A 20,843-nucleotide genomic window follows, 5' to 3' on the forward strand; every position below is an offset into this window, starting at 1 on the left:
TATATACTGCAAGCAGAAAATACGATTGTTTTAAATGCAATCCCAGTAAATGATTTATGCACATAACGCCCACTCACTGATTTGTCCGTTGTCCTTCCTGTTAAGATGGCCCTTGCCTTGGCTTTTGTTAAAGGGAAGGACTTGAGATATGAGTCATACAAGTGCTTGGCCAAGACCCGTTGATCGGCGTTCTCCGGATTCAGCTGGTCGATGTCACTGGAAATCTCAGCCAAGAGCTTCTCCTTCTCAGCCTGAGGCATCCGTCCAAACCTGATAGCTGCAAACAGAATTTTCGTGTTACTGGGGCCGAGATTATTACGAAAGGAGTCGCCATGGTGCGATAAAACACGAATGAGATGTCATAAAATATGCAGTAAATGCAGCCCAGTGCATACGAAGGCTTGTCATTTTGGGCAATATTGCGTGCTATAAAGTAGAGGCATGTTTAATGAGCACGGCAAGGTAGACGCACTTTGATGGATTCCGTCTTTAAGTTTTACGATGGTGTCAAGCAGCAGATAATTGGAAAAAGTCAGCACTTTGTACAAGAATATGATATATAAAATTGTAGGTTGTGAAACATTTAAAACCTCAGACCAAACGGGATCCAAATGACTGAGATATTTGTGATGGTTGAAAAGTTATATGGCCTATCACAAAAAGTCACATGATCGATTATGAACAAGAAAAAATGACTGTAAAGAATTTCAGTAAGACCTTTTATATCTTGATAAAGGCTTGCAGTTTAACTCTTTTTGACATTTTTGCATTAGGCTGCTTCTGAGTTCCTTTAATATATTCCAGAGCTCCTTCAGGCTGCAGCTAAGCTGCTTCAAGTTGCTTCTGAGATGCTTTGAGCCGATTTTGCATTTATGTTGACTTGTATGAAAAAGGAAAGCAAGTCTGATGCATTCAAATACCCTATGTGGGTCTATTTGCAGTTTATCGGTGCATTGCCGTTAAGGCAGCCTATTCATTAGGAATGGGCAGCTAATGCACTACAGCAGAAAAAAAAATGCACTGACTCATTTTTATGTATGTGCATTGTAGTGGTTTGCACTTTACTGTGCATGGGGGAAGATTTACTAAAGCTGGTGCGCGCAGAATTTGGTGCAGGTGTTCATAGTAACCAATCAGCTTCTAAGTTCAGCTAGTTGACAATAAACCCTAGCAGCTGATTGGTTACAATGCTCAATTGCACCATATCATTCGTGCACCAGTTTCAGAAAATCTCCCCAATTGCATTGGGATGGTGTTCACAATGACCGGCATGAGGCAGGTGCAATTCGTGGGGCAGGTACATCGCCATATATTTTGGTAACATGTACTGTGCCACAACACAAGTGTGAATTGAACCTTCAAGTGAATTCCTGCTTTGCTCATACAGGGAAAAAGCACCTTATCTTAACCTTTAAGCTAAACCTATCCCATAACAGTAAATTTAAATGTACATTCTCAAATGAATACTTCATATTTAGACCAGCATTATTTCAGCATAACATGGGGGATTTCCTTCTATATCTGCAAATAAAGTCTTATAAACCAAATGTATAATTTATGTGTCTTTTAAGCTCTATTCACACTAGTGCGGTTTTGTGCACTGCGGCACGGCATGGCACGGCACTGCAGCCTATTCATTTGAATGGGCTGCCGTGCCTCTCAAAATCCAGGGAAAAGGTCCCTGCACCTTTCCAGAAAAAGCAGCCCGCACTGGAAACCGCACTACAGAGAGCTTCCCAGTGCAGGTGCGATTTCCAATGCCATTAATTAAGATTAATGGCACCCGCATACGGGTCCCGCATTTTGTTGGTGGGTGGTTGCAGCTTTGGGATGAAGTGCATGTCTCACACAGGCTTCCATCTGTGCTGGCCTCAGACAACACAATAGCGTTGATTTACTAAAATTGGAGAGTGCAAAATCTCTGCAGAGAAGCCAATCAGCTTCCAGGTTTTTTGTCAAAGCTTAATTAAACAGGCTAGATTAGGTAAGAAGCTGATTGGCTACTGAGCACAGCTGCACCAGATTCTGTGTGCACCAGTTGTAGCAAATCTCACCCATAGGGGCCAAAAAATCGTTTTGTTTTTTTCAAAATGTTGTTACTGACCTAATTCTGGAAATCCTTTCTGTTTGGCATGTATGCTGAACCTCCTGGTTTTAATACTTTCTTAAACAACGAAATTCAGTAAATTGATCAGGGAAGTCAGGAAAAAGTCAGAGGTTCTGATCTGCCTACTTGTTTTAAAGTGCAACTCCAGGAAGCTTAAAAATAGTCCTTTGCAATTGGAGCTGTACCTGCATTGCAAAGGTTAATTTCTCGGTTAGGTCTAGGGCACATAGAAAACAAGACCTACATATCTGATCCTCTGATCCTCCATGCTGCAAGAATGGTCCCCGCTGCATCTTATCCCTCATTCTCTGGCGGCCTAAAGTCCTGAACAGGTCCATGGCCCTGCATTTGATGTGATGATGCCAAGGACAGTCCACCACAGGAGCATGAGGGAACATCATCTGCTGGTGGATCGTTAGATCAGGTAAGGTAAAGTGCGTCTCCCTAACCTTTGCAGTTTGGGAGTAGTCCCACTGCAAGGGACAATTTTCAAATTTAGTGGAGTTGGACTTTAAGTCAGTAACTTTCATTATTGAAGAAAGTGCATTAGCATGACACCCAGGCAACTGCCATTTACCAAAAGAAAGGACAGTAATAGTCTTCATATTTTCTCATAATAGGTTCCTTTATAGCTCTCTGCTGACTGTTGGCACTTCAATACATTTTTAATAATACAATATACAAAAGAATTCAGGATTGAAAAAAAATCAAATTAAATTGTTTGTGTGAGATAAAATAGACATAAAATAAATCTGAACAATGCTCATTGCTGTAGTTAGGAAACAGGAAACATTACCCTCGGCAACATCATAAATTGCCAGTCTGAGGAAAAGTGATTTCAAGAAGCATCTTATGATTTATTGGTCATTTGAGCATGTGTTGTTTATTTTGCAATAGCCACAGTGGAAAACAAGCCTATGTTCCTAAAGCTTAGGACCTGTGCCAGTGCGGACTCTTACATGGGTCTTGTGAGCAAGGGCACTTTCCACATCTGCCTTAGCAGAAAATTTCATCATAAATTGGTTGTTATTACTGGCCTTCGAGAAAAACAAATCAATCATTTTCTATAGTCTATCCATCAGCCTTCTGAATATTCTAAATTATGAGTGCAACATTTTTTTTCAGGTTTTTCTGGGCATTGGAGGAGTCACACCCTAGTACAGCCTTACTCAACCTTTGTAAGATGAAGGAAACCTTGAAATAATGTTCTGGTCTCAGGAAACCCCTACTAATAATTACTATATCTACAGCTCATAATACATTAGCGTGATGGTCATTGGGAAGGATGCTCTATACCAGTGGTTCTCAACCTGTGGGTCACGACCCCTTTAAGGGTCGAATGACCCTTTCACAGGGGTCCCCTAAGACCATCAGAAAACACATATTTCCGATGTGTAAAGAGCAGCTAGTGTGTAGAAAGCAGCTGCTGTGTTGAAAGCAGCTACTCTGTTAAAAGCAGCTACTGTGTTGAAAGCAGCAGTATTGGAGGTAAAACGACACTCATGAATTATAATTACTGGGTAAATAATTTTATGGTTGGGGGTCACCACAACATGAGGAACTGTATTAAAGGGTCACGGCATTAGGAAGGTTGAGAACCACTGCTCTATACATTTGTGGTTAGTGGGAAGAATCTTCCCTTACAGATAACTCAAAAGATCATTGTTGTCAGTGATTACCTGAGAGGAAGAAATTGGTTACCTATCCGAAAAGAAGAAATTACTTTTTGCTCAAGGAACCCCTACCAACCTTTTAAGGAACCCCAGGGTTTCCCCGAAACCATAATTATGAAAGGCTGCCCTAGTATATTAAAAGGCCAGTCTACCTAAAAATTAAATTGTGGTAATAGGTGGAGCCTGATGAGCTAAATTATTCCTGGGCTTCTTATAAATCTTTGATGTTTTTCCTGATATAGTTATCAACTGTCTTAATGTCCACTTGAGTGTATTACATGATACTCCTTGTGTGTGCCGCCATTTCCGTTTCAGATTAAACAAGTAAAAAAAGTATTAAACAGATGTTTCAGGAGTGAAAATCCTTAAATAATGACAGAAGTAGCAAAACAATTGCAATAGCAAAACAAAAGGCAGTCATCACGTTTCGGGGACCAACTATTCTTCTTCATTTGGGCTACAATAAAAATGTATGCATAAAATAATAATAATAAACATAGAGAAAATAACTAAAAAGTGTAAAAGAAACAAAATAAATCATTTAGGTATGTAAGGTTAGTAGTTTAGCAGAATGCCCACTAGGAAGCATAAATACCCAATATTAAGGTCAAAGCTGATACCCATTTTTAGTTAAAGTGTTACTAAACCCCGGACCCTGCATTCACTATATCTGGTCTCCCACAGTACACAGAACATGGCAGTGCAATTATTTTAGTAAATATAAACTGCTAAAGAAATATTACATGACTCTTTTTCAATCCACACTGAATTCACACAGCCAGTGCACCGGACATATGTGAATAGGCACCATAGGAGGCAATATTATTTCACATGGGCAGCACAGTGGCTAAATTATTATTATTATACAGGATTTATATAGGGCCAACAGTTTGCACAGCACTTAAGGAACTCCTAAATGCTAAATGGTTAGCACTTCTGTCTGGCAGTACTAGGGTTGTTGGTTCGAATCCCAACCACAGTACCACCTGCCTGGAGTTTGCATGTTCTCCCTGTGCCTGCTTGGGTTTCCTCCAGAAACTCCAGTTTCCTCCTACACTCCAAAGACATACTGATAGGTTACTTGGATCCTATCTAAATTGGCCCTAGTATGTTTATGTATGAATGTGAGTTAGGGACCTTAGATTGTACGCCCCTTGAGGGTTAGGGACTCATGTGAATGTACAATATATGTAAAGTGCTGCGTAAATTGACAGCACTATATAAGTACCTGAAATAAAATAAATGTCATGTTCAAAACACATCCAATCCACATATACAGTAGGTTAACCAGCACTAAGCAAGACTGTCATAAAATGTGATCTAGTGCTTCTAATCATGATGATAAAAATATGAATACGTTTCAGTTCAGCAAAATCACTATTATCCGTACTAGTTAGCAGTAAATTCATAACAACATCTGAATTCTATTTTTTATCATCAGATCACATGCTTTCTGGCCTTTTAATTTGCATAAGTATGGTCACATCCAGCAATTTATTCCTATAACTTGATCCAAATTTTAATAAACATCCACCAGAACAGCCTACCAACAAAACCCAACTGACAATTGGCTTTGCCAAAGAAATTACTGCGAGCCCCCTACTGGTGAACAATCATTATAGCATTGTGAACGTTTTCATAACTGTGCAGTATTTGTTATCATTTCTAATCAACCTTTACATTTCCTCGTCACTAAAGGTCTCAGCAAATAGATCAACTGACTTTACCATTATATTATCATTTTTTGTAATGTTTTGTGTGTATAAGTTTCACAAGCATTATGGCACTCAACATAGGGTTCAGTTCACAAAGTTGTAATTATTGTTAATCAGTCATAACATCTGGATTTTGCAAGCAATTAGAGCTGCAAATAACAATAATTATAATAAGTTACACATGCAGTATAACTTAGTGAATTGAGCCAATAGCTCTTTAAAGTGCCCTCCCCCCCCCGAACAAAAAATCCATGTCGCATGCAGCTGCACAAATTAATATCTAACATGTCCATGTCCTATATAAAATAAACCACCATTTAAGTTTTTAGAAGTATCATTATGAGAACCAGCTATCATAACATGGATGTGTACATGTGAAAGCCTCAGTCAATGTCGCTTCTCGGGCCATGCCTCCTGACATGTTCCTCCCCACCCATCGGGGCTTAATCATAGGAGTCCCCTATGATTAAGCGCTGGTGGGTGGGGTGAAACATTTCAAGGGGCATGACCCGAGGAGTCACATTGACTGAGGCTTTCACATGTACACATTCATATTAGGATTGGCTAAGGCGAGTGGCGATTTCAAGCTATAATGTTCAATTCTCACTGTTTTTTCTTATGCTGGCATCCCTACTATCCTGAGTGTCAATGGGGCTTTACATCTCAGCCTGGAATGACACCACCAAGTATTGCCTTATTGCAGACATTTATGTAGTACACATCAGGAGAGCAGCCTAGGTTGACAACCATGGCTCCCTCCATAGATGCAGTGGATTAGACATGTTGCCACCCAGAAAAATGTCTTATGTGCAGGATTACCAATGGAAACAAAAGTGAAAGAAGCTTTAAAACAGAAAGCCGCCACACCATGGACTGGTAACCTTCATTTTTGGTTTTGGGTTTAGATGTATTTTAGGTTGAAAAAGTGATCTTTAGGAATGAATTGCTCCACAGTGCATGCAGCTAAAGAGGTGAGTGAGAGATTGTGTAGATGAATCAGAGTGACTTGCGAGCCACAGGTGTGATAATTACTAGAGGATCGCAAACATGAAACACATAACTACAACTGTGTTGGAAATATCTACATATATATGTTGCGCTCCTAAATACTTCTCAATAAATAATAATTAAATTATTACCATTAAATTAATTCAAATTATGATACAAATAACTAATAAAAGTGTATAAATACCAAAAAATTAGGCAATTAGCCTAATTGCAGGCATCAAACGAGATGAGCGCACATCTTCACTATTTGAAGGATTCACAAAAGTCACAAATTGAAGAACAACAAGCACCAAGTCACTATATATAAACAATTGTTTATTCAATGGGACTATTATTTTGATGATATTTGGATTCATACTAATCACTACTAATTATTTATGAGCATTTGGTTATTTTTATTTATGGGGGATCATTTAAATGCGTTTTAGTTGAGGGTTATTAGTTGGTTTATTATTTTTATTATATTAAATGAGGGTATTATGAATATAAATGAAATTGAGGGTATTAGTAAGTACATCACGTCACTAATAGATGATTTATGAGCACTTGGTAAAATATTTTTTTAGAGGAGTATTTTATGTGGAATTATTTTGATATTTATTTGGAGGAGACTGATTAGTTGAAATTATCTATTTAAATATTTTTTGGTATTTATACACTTTTATTAGTTATTTGTATCATAATTTGAATTAATTTAATGGTAATAATTTAATTATTATTTATTGAGAAGTATTTAGGAGTGCAACATATATTTGTAGTGAGTGAGAGATTGTTTTAAAGCTCACCAACAAATGTACCACTGATCACTTTATAGGTATGGAAATTCTAATGTTGCTGTGGCTTAGTAGAGGCGAATGTGGAAGGACAAATGTGTATAGTGAATGTTTCACAAATATAATAAGTCTTACAATGGTCATTCGTCAATGAAAACACAGGGAATTGAAGAGGTTGTCACCCTCAAATGTATACATATAATCCTATGTCAGAATCAAACTCAAACCTTTTTAGTTGGGATTTTCTTTGTTACAAGGAAACTCAACATTTTTATGAGGCTATTTACAGTATGTAGTCGCCGAACCTTCCAAATACTGATCTACAGGGATGTTTAAGGAACACATTAATATCAAATTAGTGCTAAATTATCAGCACGCTCTTTATGAATTGGTCACAGCGATTAGCGTTCTGGTGATTTCACAGGTTAAATGATCACTAAAAACAAACATGCAATATCAGTGCTTGACATATTGTTTTTTAAGTGTCCACGCCTATTCTGTTAGCTCAAAAAAAAAAATCAATCTGCATTCTCTCACCATATTGTGTAAGTACAAATAAAAAAGTTAAATAGAAAATAAGAGATATGTGCAATCAATGTATGCAAGCTACAATTCCAAACAATTCTAAAATTATTATTTCATTAGTTACTGCAGTATTTTGTTTACAAAAGTTTACACCTAGCTAATGTAGCAATACCACCTTAGGGGTTGCTGATGAATTTGGGACCTCCTATAATCCTGAACAGCCAGGCATTCAGCATTTTCTACACAAGCTTGCATCAGAGTCAGTTTATTGAGGGGATTTAGAACTGGGATAGGGTAGGGGGGTAAAGGATGCCCAAGGGAACCGATAACTAAGGGCAAGTTCCTGAACTACTCACAAGCTTCTCTTCTGCAACACAGTCTCTGTTGGAGTGCTAGCCAGCATCTCCTTGATGAACCACCCCAGACCCTAGACAAAATGCTCCTTTTCACCCAGCAATCTGGAGGTTTTCCTGAGCAGGGGATCTGGCTCCTGGTTCTTTAAGATAGGGGTACAGTCACTAGTAGGGGGCTAATCTAGTTTTCCACCAGAGTTCTCCTTCCCCTATCTGCCAAGGGGGTGTAGGTGTACTCAATCAGATCCTCTCCTGTACTCCAGGTTGGCTGCTGCTACCATGCCTATCAGCTGGGCTGCTCCTTCCCTTCAATACAGGTGGTCCTTGCTCAGGGAGCCAGTGAGCTCCACGTTTTCCACCCTTCCAGCTCCAAGTTCGCAGGCAGGCCCCATCCCACTAGGCTTCCTTGCAACCCCCTTCATCCAGCCTCACATCTTCCTCCAACTCTCTACACCTCTCCCACCACCACACTCCTGCTACAGAGCAGAATCCAACACTTTTTAAGGGTGTCCAGCCCCTTGCCAAGCCTTCTGTTGAGAATTAGCTGAGGTCCTTAAAGAGTGCAGCCAACCACTCCTCAGATCTACCCACTGCCTCCAAGACCTTCCTCCAAAAGCCTCAGAGCAAGGGGAAATTCCAGAAGGGCTGACCTGCAAAGCCTCTCAGCCCTGACCACAATTTAACCCCTCTGGCTATTACACCTGAGATGCTAACCACCTGCTGTCTAATCATTTGGGACTAGCCCCCCCTAGCTAAACTAGTAGGGTGCTACACTAAGAAGTAATGAAAGAATGTGCTTTAGAAAACAGGGTGATATGTATCTGTGCAGACAGCAGAACACACGTCGATAGCATTTTATGTACTATTCGTGTCATTACACCTGGAAATCTTTTAGATCAAACATGAGAAAGGTAAATATTTTTTCCAGTACCTGTTACGATGGATACCTGAAGGTTTTTTTCAAAAGATGTAGAATTTATTGGAGTTCAGTGAACCAGTGGTAAGGCTAGGGACATATTCATAACAAGCAGTAGAGGCTCATTTACACTTGTGGTCCGGTGTTTGGGGGGGTAAAGATAGGCATTTGAACACTGTGCACAGATATGAACCAGACCCTTATATAACATAGATGAAGTTCTACACATGCATTGCAAAACATCAGGCCACTGCAAAATTTATCTTCTCTGTCATGTTCAGCAGGCAGTGCTGATGCCAAATATGACAAATGCACTGCAACTGCAAGCAAAACACTGGGCTCGTGATTGCGGTGCAGAATTCCCTTTTCAAAACCCCATTCGACTGTCAAAAAAAAGTCAGTATCGCCTCCTGAATGCCTTACATCTGCTCATGTACCACTCTCTAAAAAGCAATCCAATGCAGATCACTTTTCAGAGACTAATAAAATGCTCTCTAACCAAGCCCTCACTGAGCTATCTAGCTGCAGGCACCAGCTCTCATATTTAACAGCAAAAGCAACTAATCTCGTTCCATTTCATATGTCAGCAGCTCAGTTCCCACTGTTGCCTCCTCCAATAGCACCTCCTCTGTGTTTATGTAGGAGGTTAGAAGGCTGGAAGCCTATGAGTCACTGCTGGAAGATTGAGCAGGTTAAGCTCAGCTGTTGAAAGAACAACTTTAGTGCTTCTGAACTTTAGGGATGAATTGCTCCACAGTGCGTGCAGCTACAGAGGTGAGTGAGGGATTGTTTTAAAGCTCATTTACAGCTTGCTAAGCCTATGTAAATGTTTGAATGTTTATAGCCTAACCACAGGTTCACATTAACAGTAAGTATGGTTTCAAAACACTTTGCCCTAAGTACCGCTTTACCCTCCTTCTTTGCTTACAGATCCCAGGGGGTTGCTCAAACAGTGCCTACAGAAGTTGTGGCTTGGTTTACATCTGGTGCTCTGGGATTTCTGACCCATGCTTATGTTTTTAACTCCAAAGAGTGAAGATGGTCCCATTTTTTAAGCCATATTTGCTCTTTAAATAAAGGTTACATTGATATTTTAAGATCATTTTAGTACTTGTGAGTTGTTTCTGTAACATTCAGCAGCCAGTCTTTGTGGTGTTTTCCTAATGCAGTATTAAAGGAACTGAATAGTCCTCTTAACTGTAATTTGTAATTAGTGTATACTGTATGTGTACATGGGGGCAGATACAGCTGACCTTGGCATATACAGGTTCTACTTCCTGCTTCCTAATCCAAGTCTACAGGGTTGATTTACTAGAACCAGCCATGGATCGAATCTCGGCCAGTTCAGCAGGGACCAGCAAGACTGGATCCATCTATAGGGAGGCTGGTTGTACTGAAGTTGATCAGGTACAACCAGCCTTTTGGATTTTCTTCATGCGATCACTGCTGGCAGCTATAGCCACTGTCAGCAATCGTTGTATCCTGCTGACAGGAAAGACTACCTACCGACAGAACACAATAGTGCTTCTGGAGGGATTCCCCAGCAATTTTTGAGCCATCGAGCGATTTTCTCTCCTTCCACCCATAGTGGAAGGAAGGGAGATTGCATAATCTATGAGCTGCCTAAGAGGGAGACTATTCAATGAGTGAAGTGGTCATGTGCAAGGGAAAATCATGTTTTTTTTTAAAGTCTGCCACACATGATTGGATACCAAAAATGACACAGCTTTACTTTATTCACTAAACTAAAGCCGTCCTTAGATTAATTGAATCTATTTGTGGGCAGGACAGTTGTGCCCATGTTAATCAGTCAATCGACCAACCTGTCAGGTTTTTTTTACATGTGAGCTGCTGTAGCTGTTTGCAGTGATCATTGTGTTCTGCCAGCCTGAAAGGCTCCCCACCGGCAGAACACAATAGTGCTGCAAGGGGGGTCCAAACTATTTTTTTTTCCTTCCACCTATGGTTGCAGGAAAGAAAATGATATCAAATCATCTATGGCTTGCCTAAGAGAATATTCTTAATCCCTGTAGTCATTCGACCCCTTGGAGTAGACTGACTCACTGAAAACAATGCTCTTCCTGTGTAGCTGATAACATATCTCATAAAATGTTGTAGGAAACCTTTACTGAAATAAAAATGGATCCTGCCATGGTTGAACTCCTGATATTGTTAGGTGCCTTGCCTTCTGGCTTGAATATTATTACCATACAGATCAGGAAGGTAAAAATGAAGTCAGAACTCCTTATCTAAATACTTGTTCCAAGTCTGTGACTTGCAAAATGACTGAAGTCAATAGAGAAAGATCACAGCTAGGGAACCTGTATATTCATAAGGAAAGGTATACAATTGTATCCCTATACTTATTTGTTTTCCTTTTGGAGAGCGAGAGAAAGTAAAAACGGCCATACAGGGATCGTCCCTGCTGAACCGGACGAATTTTGATCCATGTATGGGCAGGCTGGTTGTACAGAATTTGATCTACTGGACGACTTCTGTACAACAAGCCTTCCATATTTTCTTGCTTGATCAGCGCAGTCGGCTATAGCCAGCAGCACTGATCAGTGTATTCTAATAGCGGGGAAGTCTCCCTGTTGTCAGAATACAATGACTCAATAGGAGGATCAGGATTCCCTCATCCACAGTGAGTGTGTGGATGGAGGAATCAAGTCATTTTCTTTCATTCAACGAAAAAAAAAAAGTGAGTCATTTATCGCCAGCTTAATTGCACTGAAAATGGAGCCTGCCATGGCTGAACTCCTGATATTGCTAGGTGCCTTGCGTTCTGGCTTGAACATTATTACCATACAGATCAGGAAGGTAAAAATTAAGTCAGAACTCCTTATCTAAATACTTTTTCCAAGTCTGTGACTTGCAAAGTGACTGAAGTCAATAGAGAAAGATCACAGCTAGGGAACCTGTATATTCATAAGGAAAGGTATACAATGGCATCCCCATACTTACTTATTTGTTTTCCTTTTGGAGAGCGAGAGAAAACGTCCATAAATAGATCGTCCCTACTAAACCGGCTGAATTATGATCAATGTATGGGCAGGCTGGTTGTACAGAATTTGATATACAGTACTGGTTGACTTCTGTACAACCAGCCTTCCATATTTTCCTGCTTGATCAGCGCAGCCTGCAGCACTGATCAGTGTATTCTGGTAGCAGGAATCCCTGTTGTCAGAATCCTGGGAGGATCAGGATTCCCTTATCCACAGTGAGTGTGTGGATGGAGTAATCAAGTCATTTTCTTTCATTCAATGAAAAAAAAGTGAGTAATTTATCGCCAGCTTAATTACACTTATCTGTATCCATTGGTTGACGGAAAAAAAAAGACTCATCTATGGCCAGAATAATTGAAACCAAAAAAAAAAAAAAGAGACTCATCTATGGCCAGAATAATCGAAACCAAAAGGTTGAACCAAAAAAAAAAAAAAAAAAAAGACTCATCTATGTCCAGAATATTTGAAACCATAAGGTTGAACCAAAAAGAAAAAAAAAAAAGAAAAGACTCATCTATGGCCAGAATAATTGAAACCAAAAGGTTGAACCAAAAAAAAAAAAGAAAAGACTCATCTATGGCCAGAATAATCGAAACCAAAAGGTTGAACCAAAAAGAAAAAAAAAAGAAAAGACTCATCTATGGCCAGAATAATCGAAACCAAAAGGTTGAACCAAAAAAAAAAAGTGAAAAGACTCATCTATGGCCAGAATAATTGAAACCAAAAGCTTGAACCAAAAAAAAAAGGGAAAAGACTCATCTATGGCCAGAATAATTGAAACCAAAAGCTTGAACCAAAAAAAAAAGAAAAGATTCATCTATGGCCAGAATAATTGAAACCAAAAGGCTGAACCAAAAAAAAAAGAAAAGACTCATCTATGGCCAGAATAATTGAAACCAAAAGGTTGAACCAAAAAAAAAAGAAAAGACTCATTTATGGCCAGAATAATTGAAACCAAAAGGATGAACCAAAGAAAAAAGAAAAGACTCATCTATGGCCAGAATAATTGAAACCAAAAGGTTGAACCAAAAAAAAAAAAAAAAAAGAAAAGACTCATCTATGGCCAGAATATTTGAAACCAAAAGGTTGAACCAAAAAAAAAGAAAAGACTAATCTATGGCCAGAATAATTGAAACCAAAAGATTGAACAAAAAAAAAAAGAAAAGACTCATCTATGGCCAGAATATTTGAAACCAAAAGTTTGAACCAAAAAAAAAGAAAAGACTCATCTATGGCCAGAATAATTGAAACCAAAAGCTTGAACCAAAAAAAAAAGAAAAGACTCATCTATGGCCAGAATAATTGAAACCAAAATGTTGAACCAAAAAAAAGAAAAGACTCATCTATGGCCAAAATATTTGAAATCAAAAGATTGAATAAAAAAAAAAGAAAAGACTTGTCTATGGCCAGCTTAATTGTACAACCAGCCTTCCATCTTTTCCTGCTTGATCAGTGCAGCCGGCTACAGCCAGCAGCACCGATCAGTGTATTCTGATTGCAGGGAATCCCAGTTGTCAGAATCCTGGGAGGATCAGGATTCCCGGGAGGATCAGGATTCCCTTATGCACAGTGAGTGTGTGGATGAAGGAATCAAGTCATTTTCTTTCATTCAATGAAAAAAAAAGTGAGCAATTTATCGCCAGCTTAATTACACTTATCTGTACCCGTTGGTTGACGGAAAAAAAGACTCATCTATGGCCATAATAATTGAAACCAAAAGGTTGAACCACAAATAAAAGAAAAGACTCATCTATGGCCATAATAATTGAAACCAAAAGGTTGAACCACAAATAAAAGAAAAGACTCATCTATGGCCAGAATAATCGAAACCAAAAGGTGGAACCAAAAAAAAAAAAAAAAAAAGAAAAGGAAAGACTCATCTATGGCCAGAATATTTGAAACCAAAAGGTTGAACCACAAAAAAAAGAAAAGACTCATCTATGGCCAGAATAATCGTAACCAAAAGGTTGAACCAAAAAAAAAGAAAAAAAAAAGAAAAGACTCATCTATGCCCAGCTTAATTGCACTTAACTACCGAGAGCTCCTTCTTGTGTGAAATCTATATATTTGTGCAATAATCAGAATATGGAACAGCAAACATGAAAATGTAAAAGTTACAGTATATAAAAAGTATTATAGTGGAAACCTATGTGTTGTCTATGCAGAGCGAAGCATAAAGGTGAGTTTAATGTCTTTCTCCCCGTGCGTGTCCTCCCTGCACTCCCCCATGATCCGTTCAGTTGGCAGGAATGAAGAACATTCTTCTACGTATGTTGGGGCATGTTACCTATTCGATGTGACAAGCACTAGGCCAGTCACCAAGCACTACAGCTGTCACATGGGGAGAATCCACTGACCTGTGTAAGCTATGAGCTTCTACAGGAAGGATTTTCCTGCTCCCAGCAGCTGAACAAAGCAGTGGAGGATTGGAGGAACGGTGATTACGTACTGCTGAAGAGGGGGGACATTAAAGTGAGGCTATTGCTTTGTCCTGTGCATTATCACCCTGCAACACCCTGTGGTGTGATTCTGAATGCAGCCCCACGCAAATGGCCAGGTTATCGCACATACATTTCCATACATACACAACGCACAGATGCAAATGATCTAGGTGTTGCTGTGGGCTGCCTTGAAAACAAAACCTGCAGGGGTTGTAGTGCATTGGCAGCCCATTCTAAATGAATAGGCTGCCCTGCCACAACACACATAACCCACATGTGAGAATGCACCATAATGCTGCCTATGTGTTTTAAATGGGCCCTTAAAGTCTATGTTTAGCTACATAAAAAAAACAGCACAAGGGATGATACTTACATTCAGTTTGAAGTGTCCCTTGTGCTGTTGGGTGCTCTCCTAATTAAAATCCAAAGTCATCTGCCCCCCCCCCCAAAAACCTTCCAGTGCCACAGGAATTAATACAACCAGTGGACCTGTCATAGGCACCCGCCAAGAGGGCCAACTATGCCTGCCCTTCCTTCTTCCCTCCTCCATTCATAGAAGCAGTACTATATCTTCCAGCAATGAGAGGTGCTCTATGAATGTAGGAGGCAGACCTTTCATTCATGCACCTATCCTCCATTCATAGATCGCTTTTCATTGACGGAAGTTTTAGTATAGCTTCTATGAATGGAGGAGGCAGACCTTTCATTCATGCACCTATCCTCCATTCATAGATCGCTTTTCATTGACGGAAGTTTTAGTATAGCTTCTATGAATGGAGGAGGCAGACCTTTCATTCATGCACCCATCCTCCATTCATAAATCGCTTTTCATTGACGGAAGTTTTAGTATAGCTTCTATGAATGGAGGAGGCAGACATTTCATTCATGCACCCATCCTCCATTCATAAATCGCTTTTCATTGACGGACGTTTTAGTATAGCTTCTATGAATGGAGGAGGCAGACCTTTCATTCATGCACCCATCCTCCATTCATAGATCGCTTTTCATTGACGGAAGTTTTAGTATAGCTTCTATGAATGGAGGAGGCAGACCTTTCATTCATGCATCCATCCTCCATTCATAGATCGCTTTTCATTGACGGAAGTTTTAGTATAGCTTCTATGAATGGAGGAGGCAGACCTTTCATTCATGCACCCATCTTCCATTCATAGATCGCTTTTCATTAATGGAAGTTATAGTACAACTTTTATGAATGGAGGAGGGGGGTGGGAAGGGTTGGCATATTCAGCACACATCACAAGTGCCTGTGACAGGTCCAGCACTCATATTAACCCCCGCAGTGCTAGAAGATTACAGCTGCACAGGTATGGGAGGAGCAGAAGACGGAAGATTGCAGCAAAGAGTCAGCAGCACAAGGGACTCCTCATAATAAATGGCAGTACCAGGGGTGGACTGGCAGGCCCCCGGGCAATAGGGGATCATGGGGCCCCTGTGTCTTTGCCCAAACTCAAAAAAGCCTATGAAAAAAATACCAGGGGCATCTCATGGGGCCCCCTACTGACCCCAGGCCGTGCCAGAGTTTCCAAATGGTCAGTCCGCCCCTGAGCAGTACCATCCCTTGTGCTGATTTAGGCTTTAATGTTAGCTCTTGACATTATTGAATCTTCGTATGTAAAATGCTGGTTACAGTTACATGTGATTAGTGTGATGTAAGGCTAGGTTCACACCTATGCAGGTTGCATTTGAGCCGTTTCTGCATTGCGTTTTGCATTTTTGCACCTGCGATTTTGCCAAGTTTTTTATGCATTTTGTGGGGGATTTTTCATTTTTTTTTTATTTTTCTTGTTGCTAGGCAGATTTAAAATGCAAAACGCAGCAAAAACACAGCAAAAACGCAATACATGCTTTTCTGCAATATTTCCATTGAAGTCTATAGAACCAAAAACGCAACTTTTTGCATCCCTGAACTTTTCCAAAAAACGCACTGGATGAAAACGAGCAGATGTGAACCTGTCCCATAGGAAATCATGTTAAATGGACTGTACTACATTTGTGCAAAATGCTGCAGAAAATGCTTAGGTGTGCACCGGGGGTTAGTAATTTTTTCTGGGTTTCTAACACAGCATAGTCAAACATAACTTCAGACTGACTAATAAAGGGCTGCAGATTGCTTCATGCTCAGCAAGCTTTCCTTTTGTGGTTCAAGCCCTGAGTGTTTACTGTGCAGGAATGACAAATTACTGTCCCGACAACTGAGAAAACAACACAGCAGCTTGCTGGCTTTTCTTTAAGAAAATAGCAGTCTCTTAGATTGTAAGCTCCAAGGAGCAGGGCCCTCCTAACCATGGGCGGACTGACAACTCATGGGGCCCCCGGGCAATAGGGGATCATGGGGCCCCTGTGTCCTCACCAGGGGCGGACTGACAACTCATGGGGCCCCTGGGCAATAGGGGATCATGGGGCACCTGTGTCCTCACCAGAGGCGGACTGACAACTCATGGGGCCCCCGGGCAATAGGGGATCATGGGGCCCCTGTGTCCTCACCAGGGGTGGACTGACAACTCATGGGGCCCCCGGGCAATAGGGGATCATGGGGCCCCTGTGTCCTCACCAGGGGCGGACTGTCAACTCATGGGGCCCCCGGGCAATAGGGGATCATGGGGCCCCTGTGTCCTCACCAGGGGCGGACTGATAACTCATGGGGCCCCCGGGCAATAGGGGATCATCGGTCCCCTGTGTCCTCACCCACACTCAAACCACACCCAAAAAAGCCTATGAAAGGTACCAGGGGCATCTCATGGGGCCCCCTGCTGACCCCAGGCCGTCGGGCAATGCCCGAGTTTCCAAATGTTCAGTCCGCCCCTGGTCCTAACCCTCTTTTATTGAACTGTATTGTTGCTGCATCGTCTCCCATTATATTGTAAAGTGCTGAGCAAACTGTTGGCGCTATATAAATCCTGTATAATAATAATAATAAATAACAATAAATCATGTAGAATTGCCATGAAAGGTCAATGATCACAGGCAGGGGCGGACTGACAACTCATGGGGCCCTTGGGCAATAGGGGATCATGGGGCCCCTGTGTCCTTGCCCAAACTCAAAAAAGCCTATGAAAAAGGTACCAGGGGCATCTCATGGGGCCCCCTACTGACCCCGGGCCCTCGGGCAGTGCCCGAGTTTCCAAATGGTCAGTCCGCCCCTGTCAGGAGGGCAAGTGGTTAAAAAGGCACCTAAACAAATGTAAACCACATGCACATCCATGAAAACGGCCCTAAAAAATGCTAAAAGGTTTGTATTGCTATGACCTGGTTGGGCCCTTAAGGTGTTTGCTTTGTATTTCACATGATGTTGTAAAAGCACCGTCCCCTCAACCTGCCGGGCCTGTTTGTCTTCCTGTCAGTGTGGAGTAATGAAGGGAAGGAATGAGGTAATTCCAGCAGGACTCCTCCTCCTCCCCGAGCAGGCCTTTCTGGTGTTCAGGCTTTCTTAATGGGCCCGGGTTTATACCTAAACAATCTCTGTCACGTCGTCTGCGCTGCAAGAGGAACCAATACTTCGAAAAGTCCTGAAAGTCACGAAGGAGAAAATTCCCAGCGACACCCTCTGTGACACCTTCAGGTGAACATCCCGTGGAAGAGTTATGTCAAAAACAGAATTCCTGCAGCTTTACCGGATTTGCACTTCAGGCTTCGTTACATCATGCCGCCAAGATAGGAAAAACTTCAAAACTCCTGACACTCCTGACACCGACAAAACTCACAAATCTCTTTTTTTTTTTCTTTTAACTGAATCTGTACGATACGGAGTAGGCAACACAACAGGTTTATATTATAATACAATGACTAAAAAACATGGGGAGCAATATGGGCCTTTATGTATATTAACCCATTTAGGGCTCATTTATACCTGCAGCAAGGACTGCCACTCTCCTGAAATGCGATTCACACTTGGATTGCTTTTTAGAGGCGTTTGACAGGCAGTGAGGAGGCGATATGTCACCTCCTCACCGCCTCTTTAACCCCCTACCAGGGGCAGATTGACCACTCATGGGGCCCCCAGGCAATAGGGGATCATGGGGCCCCTGTGTCCTTGCCCAAACTCAAAAAAGCCTATGAAAAAGGTACCAGGGGCATCTCATGGGGCCCCCTACTGACCCCAGGCCCTCGGTCAGTTCCCGAGTTTCCAAATGGTCAGTCCGCCCCTGCCCCCTACATGAGCTGAACTACTGAGCTGCAATCGTGTGCATTGCATGAGTTTGTGGTTCACTTGAATGGGTCATGTTTGGCAGGCAGTAGTGTCTGCCAAATGTAACAAAGAATATAATTCCTGTCACAGCCATGAAGCAATGCAATGCATGTGTACACCCGCAGCCACTGCCTCTGCAGCGGAAGAGGGATTGGTTAGGAAGGTGGTAAAAACACGGCTCAGTTGCACATTTTTACCGCCCCCTCAGTGGCAAGATAAAATCAGCCCTTATGGCGGTTGGAGCCGGAAATTTTGGGCTATGTTTTACTGCACAGACTAGGGCAGTGCTGGCTTTGAGATGCGAGTAGTGCAATGCGTGCTTCAGTGCATCAGTTTTATATGAAATAAAGCAGCGGTGTGTTGAGATGCACTGAGGTGCGATCCAGTGCTGCATTTTTCCACATTTCTACATTGCAGCGCACATCACACCAGTGTTGCAATGTGAACGATAGTTTTCTTTGTGACCTTTGTTTATCCTACAATGCAGATCACTACACATAGCATGAACAAGTCCTAAAGGAGCAGTGACACTCGAGACCAGTAGGAGGGGCTCTGCATAATTTGGCCATCCTACCTGCTCCCGACCATCAGTAGTTGATTGTGAGCTGTCAACTGACAGCTCGGTCAACATTTTAGGGGCATTGATGGAGCACGCCTGAGAAAAAGACAGTGCTGCATATATGTGGCGGCTGGGCCCACATGCCCTTCCACCAAATATGTGCGTTTTGGTGTTGTAAAGTGGTTAGTGTTCCTTCACAACTTTTAGTGCACTGCAGTTTTCTGCTGTGGGCATGTTGACAAGTGTTACACTGTGCATTTAATGGGCTATCAATGCCCCCAACAAACTGAAAACTGGAACTGACACCCTCTTGCCAATGAATCACCTACAACACATGACAGTGAGTTATTTTGTGATTTGCACGTGAATATTATCCCTGGTAGTCATTTTCAACTTCTTCTCAGGCTTCTTCTCAGCATTTGGGGCCTCCTTCCTTCTTCTCAGGCTTCTTCTCGGAGTTTGGGGTTTCCTCCCTTCTTCTCAGGCTTCTTCTCGGCATTTGAGGCCTCCTCCCTTCTTCTCAGGCTTCTTCTCGGAGTTTGGGGTTTCCTCCCTTCTTCTCGGCCTTCTACTTGATGTTTGGGGTCTCCTCTCTTCTTCTCAGGCTTCTTCTCAGCATTTGGGGCCTCCTCCCTTCTTCTCGGGCTTCTTCTTGGAATTTGGCGTTTCCTCCCTTCTTCTCAGGCTTCTTCTCAGCATTTGAGGCCTCCTCCCTTCTTCTCAGGCTTCTTCTTGGAGTTTGGGGTTTCCTCCCTTCTTCTCAGGCTTCTTCTCGGAGTTTGGGGTTTCCTCCCTTCTTCTCAGGCTTCTTCTCAGCATTTGGGGCCTCCTCCCTTCTTCCCAGGCTTCTTCTCAGCATTTGAGGCCTCCTCCCTTCTTCTCAGCCTTCTTCTTGGCATTTGAGGCCTCCTCCCTTCTTCTCAGCCTTCTTCATGCCATTTGAGGCCTCCTCCCTTCTTCTCAGGCTTCTTCTCAGTATTTTGGGCCTTCTGCCTTCTTCTTGGCCTTCTTCTTGGCATTCTTCTTGGTGTTTGGTGTCTCCTCCCTTATGCTCAGGCTTCTTCTCTGCATTTGGGGTCTCTTCCCTTCTTCTCAGCATTTGGGTCTCCTCCCTTCTTCTTGGCATTTGGATGTCTCCTCTCTTCTTCTTGGCCTTCTTCTCAGCATTTGGGGTCCCCTCCCTTCATTTCAGGTTTGGGGTCTCCTCACTTCTTCTTGGCCTTCTTCTCAACATTTGGGGTCTCCCCCCTTCTTCTCAGGCCTCATCGCTGCATCTTCGCTGTCTTCTTCTCTCCCTTCTTCTTCACACTTGCACAGACGTTTAGCAAAATGTCATTTTTGCAAAACCTTGTGATATAACATAGGCGTAGCTGACAATAGTAAAACAATTCTCATGGTGAAAAACTCTGAATGGAATTTTCCGAACATTCTTGTTATGCAACACTAGAAAGGTAACCATAACAGTCATCAGAAGACATTTTCCTTTTTTCATGTCTTGGTGAATGTACAGTAACTAACATGTAGTGAAATACTCATTCCAGCCATTGTCAGAATACATTTA

At 41.7% G+C, this 20,843-nt stretch overlaps 1 protein-coding gene across 4 annotated transcripts in view; it reads right to left on the bottom strand.

Annotated features, from left to right (window-relative positions):
- The window catches only part of PPARG (peroxisome proliferator activated receptor gamma), a 118,128-nt gene that overhangs the window by 20,507 nt on the left and 76,778 nt on the right, over positions 1 to 20,843 (bottom strand). For all 4 annotated transcript variants that reach the window (XM_089678696.1, XM_089678695.1, XM_089678694.1 and 1 more), the window contains one exon: positions 78 to 277. In XM_089678696.1, the coding sequence (XP_089534822.1) occupies positions 78 to 277 (200 nt within the window). The remainder of the gene's footprint in view (positions 1 to 77; positions 278 to 20,843) is intronic.

The sequence above is a fragment of the Staurois parvus genome, unplaced genomic scaffold, assembly GCF_062004578.1.
Source record: "Staurois parvus isolate SC_StPar_1 unplaced genomic scaffold, SC_StPar_1.0 ptg000209l, whole genome shotgun sequence".
Lineage (NCBI taxonomy): Eukaryota > Metazoa > Chordata > Amphibia > Anura > Ranidae > Staurois > Staurois parvus.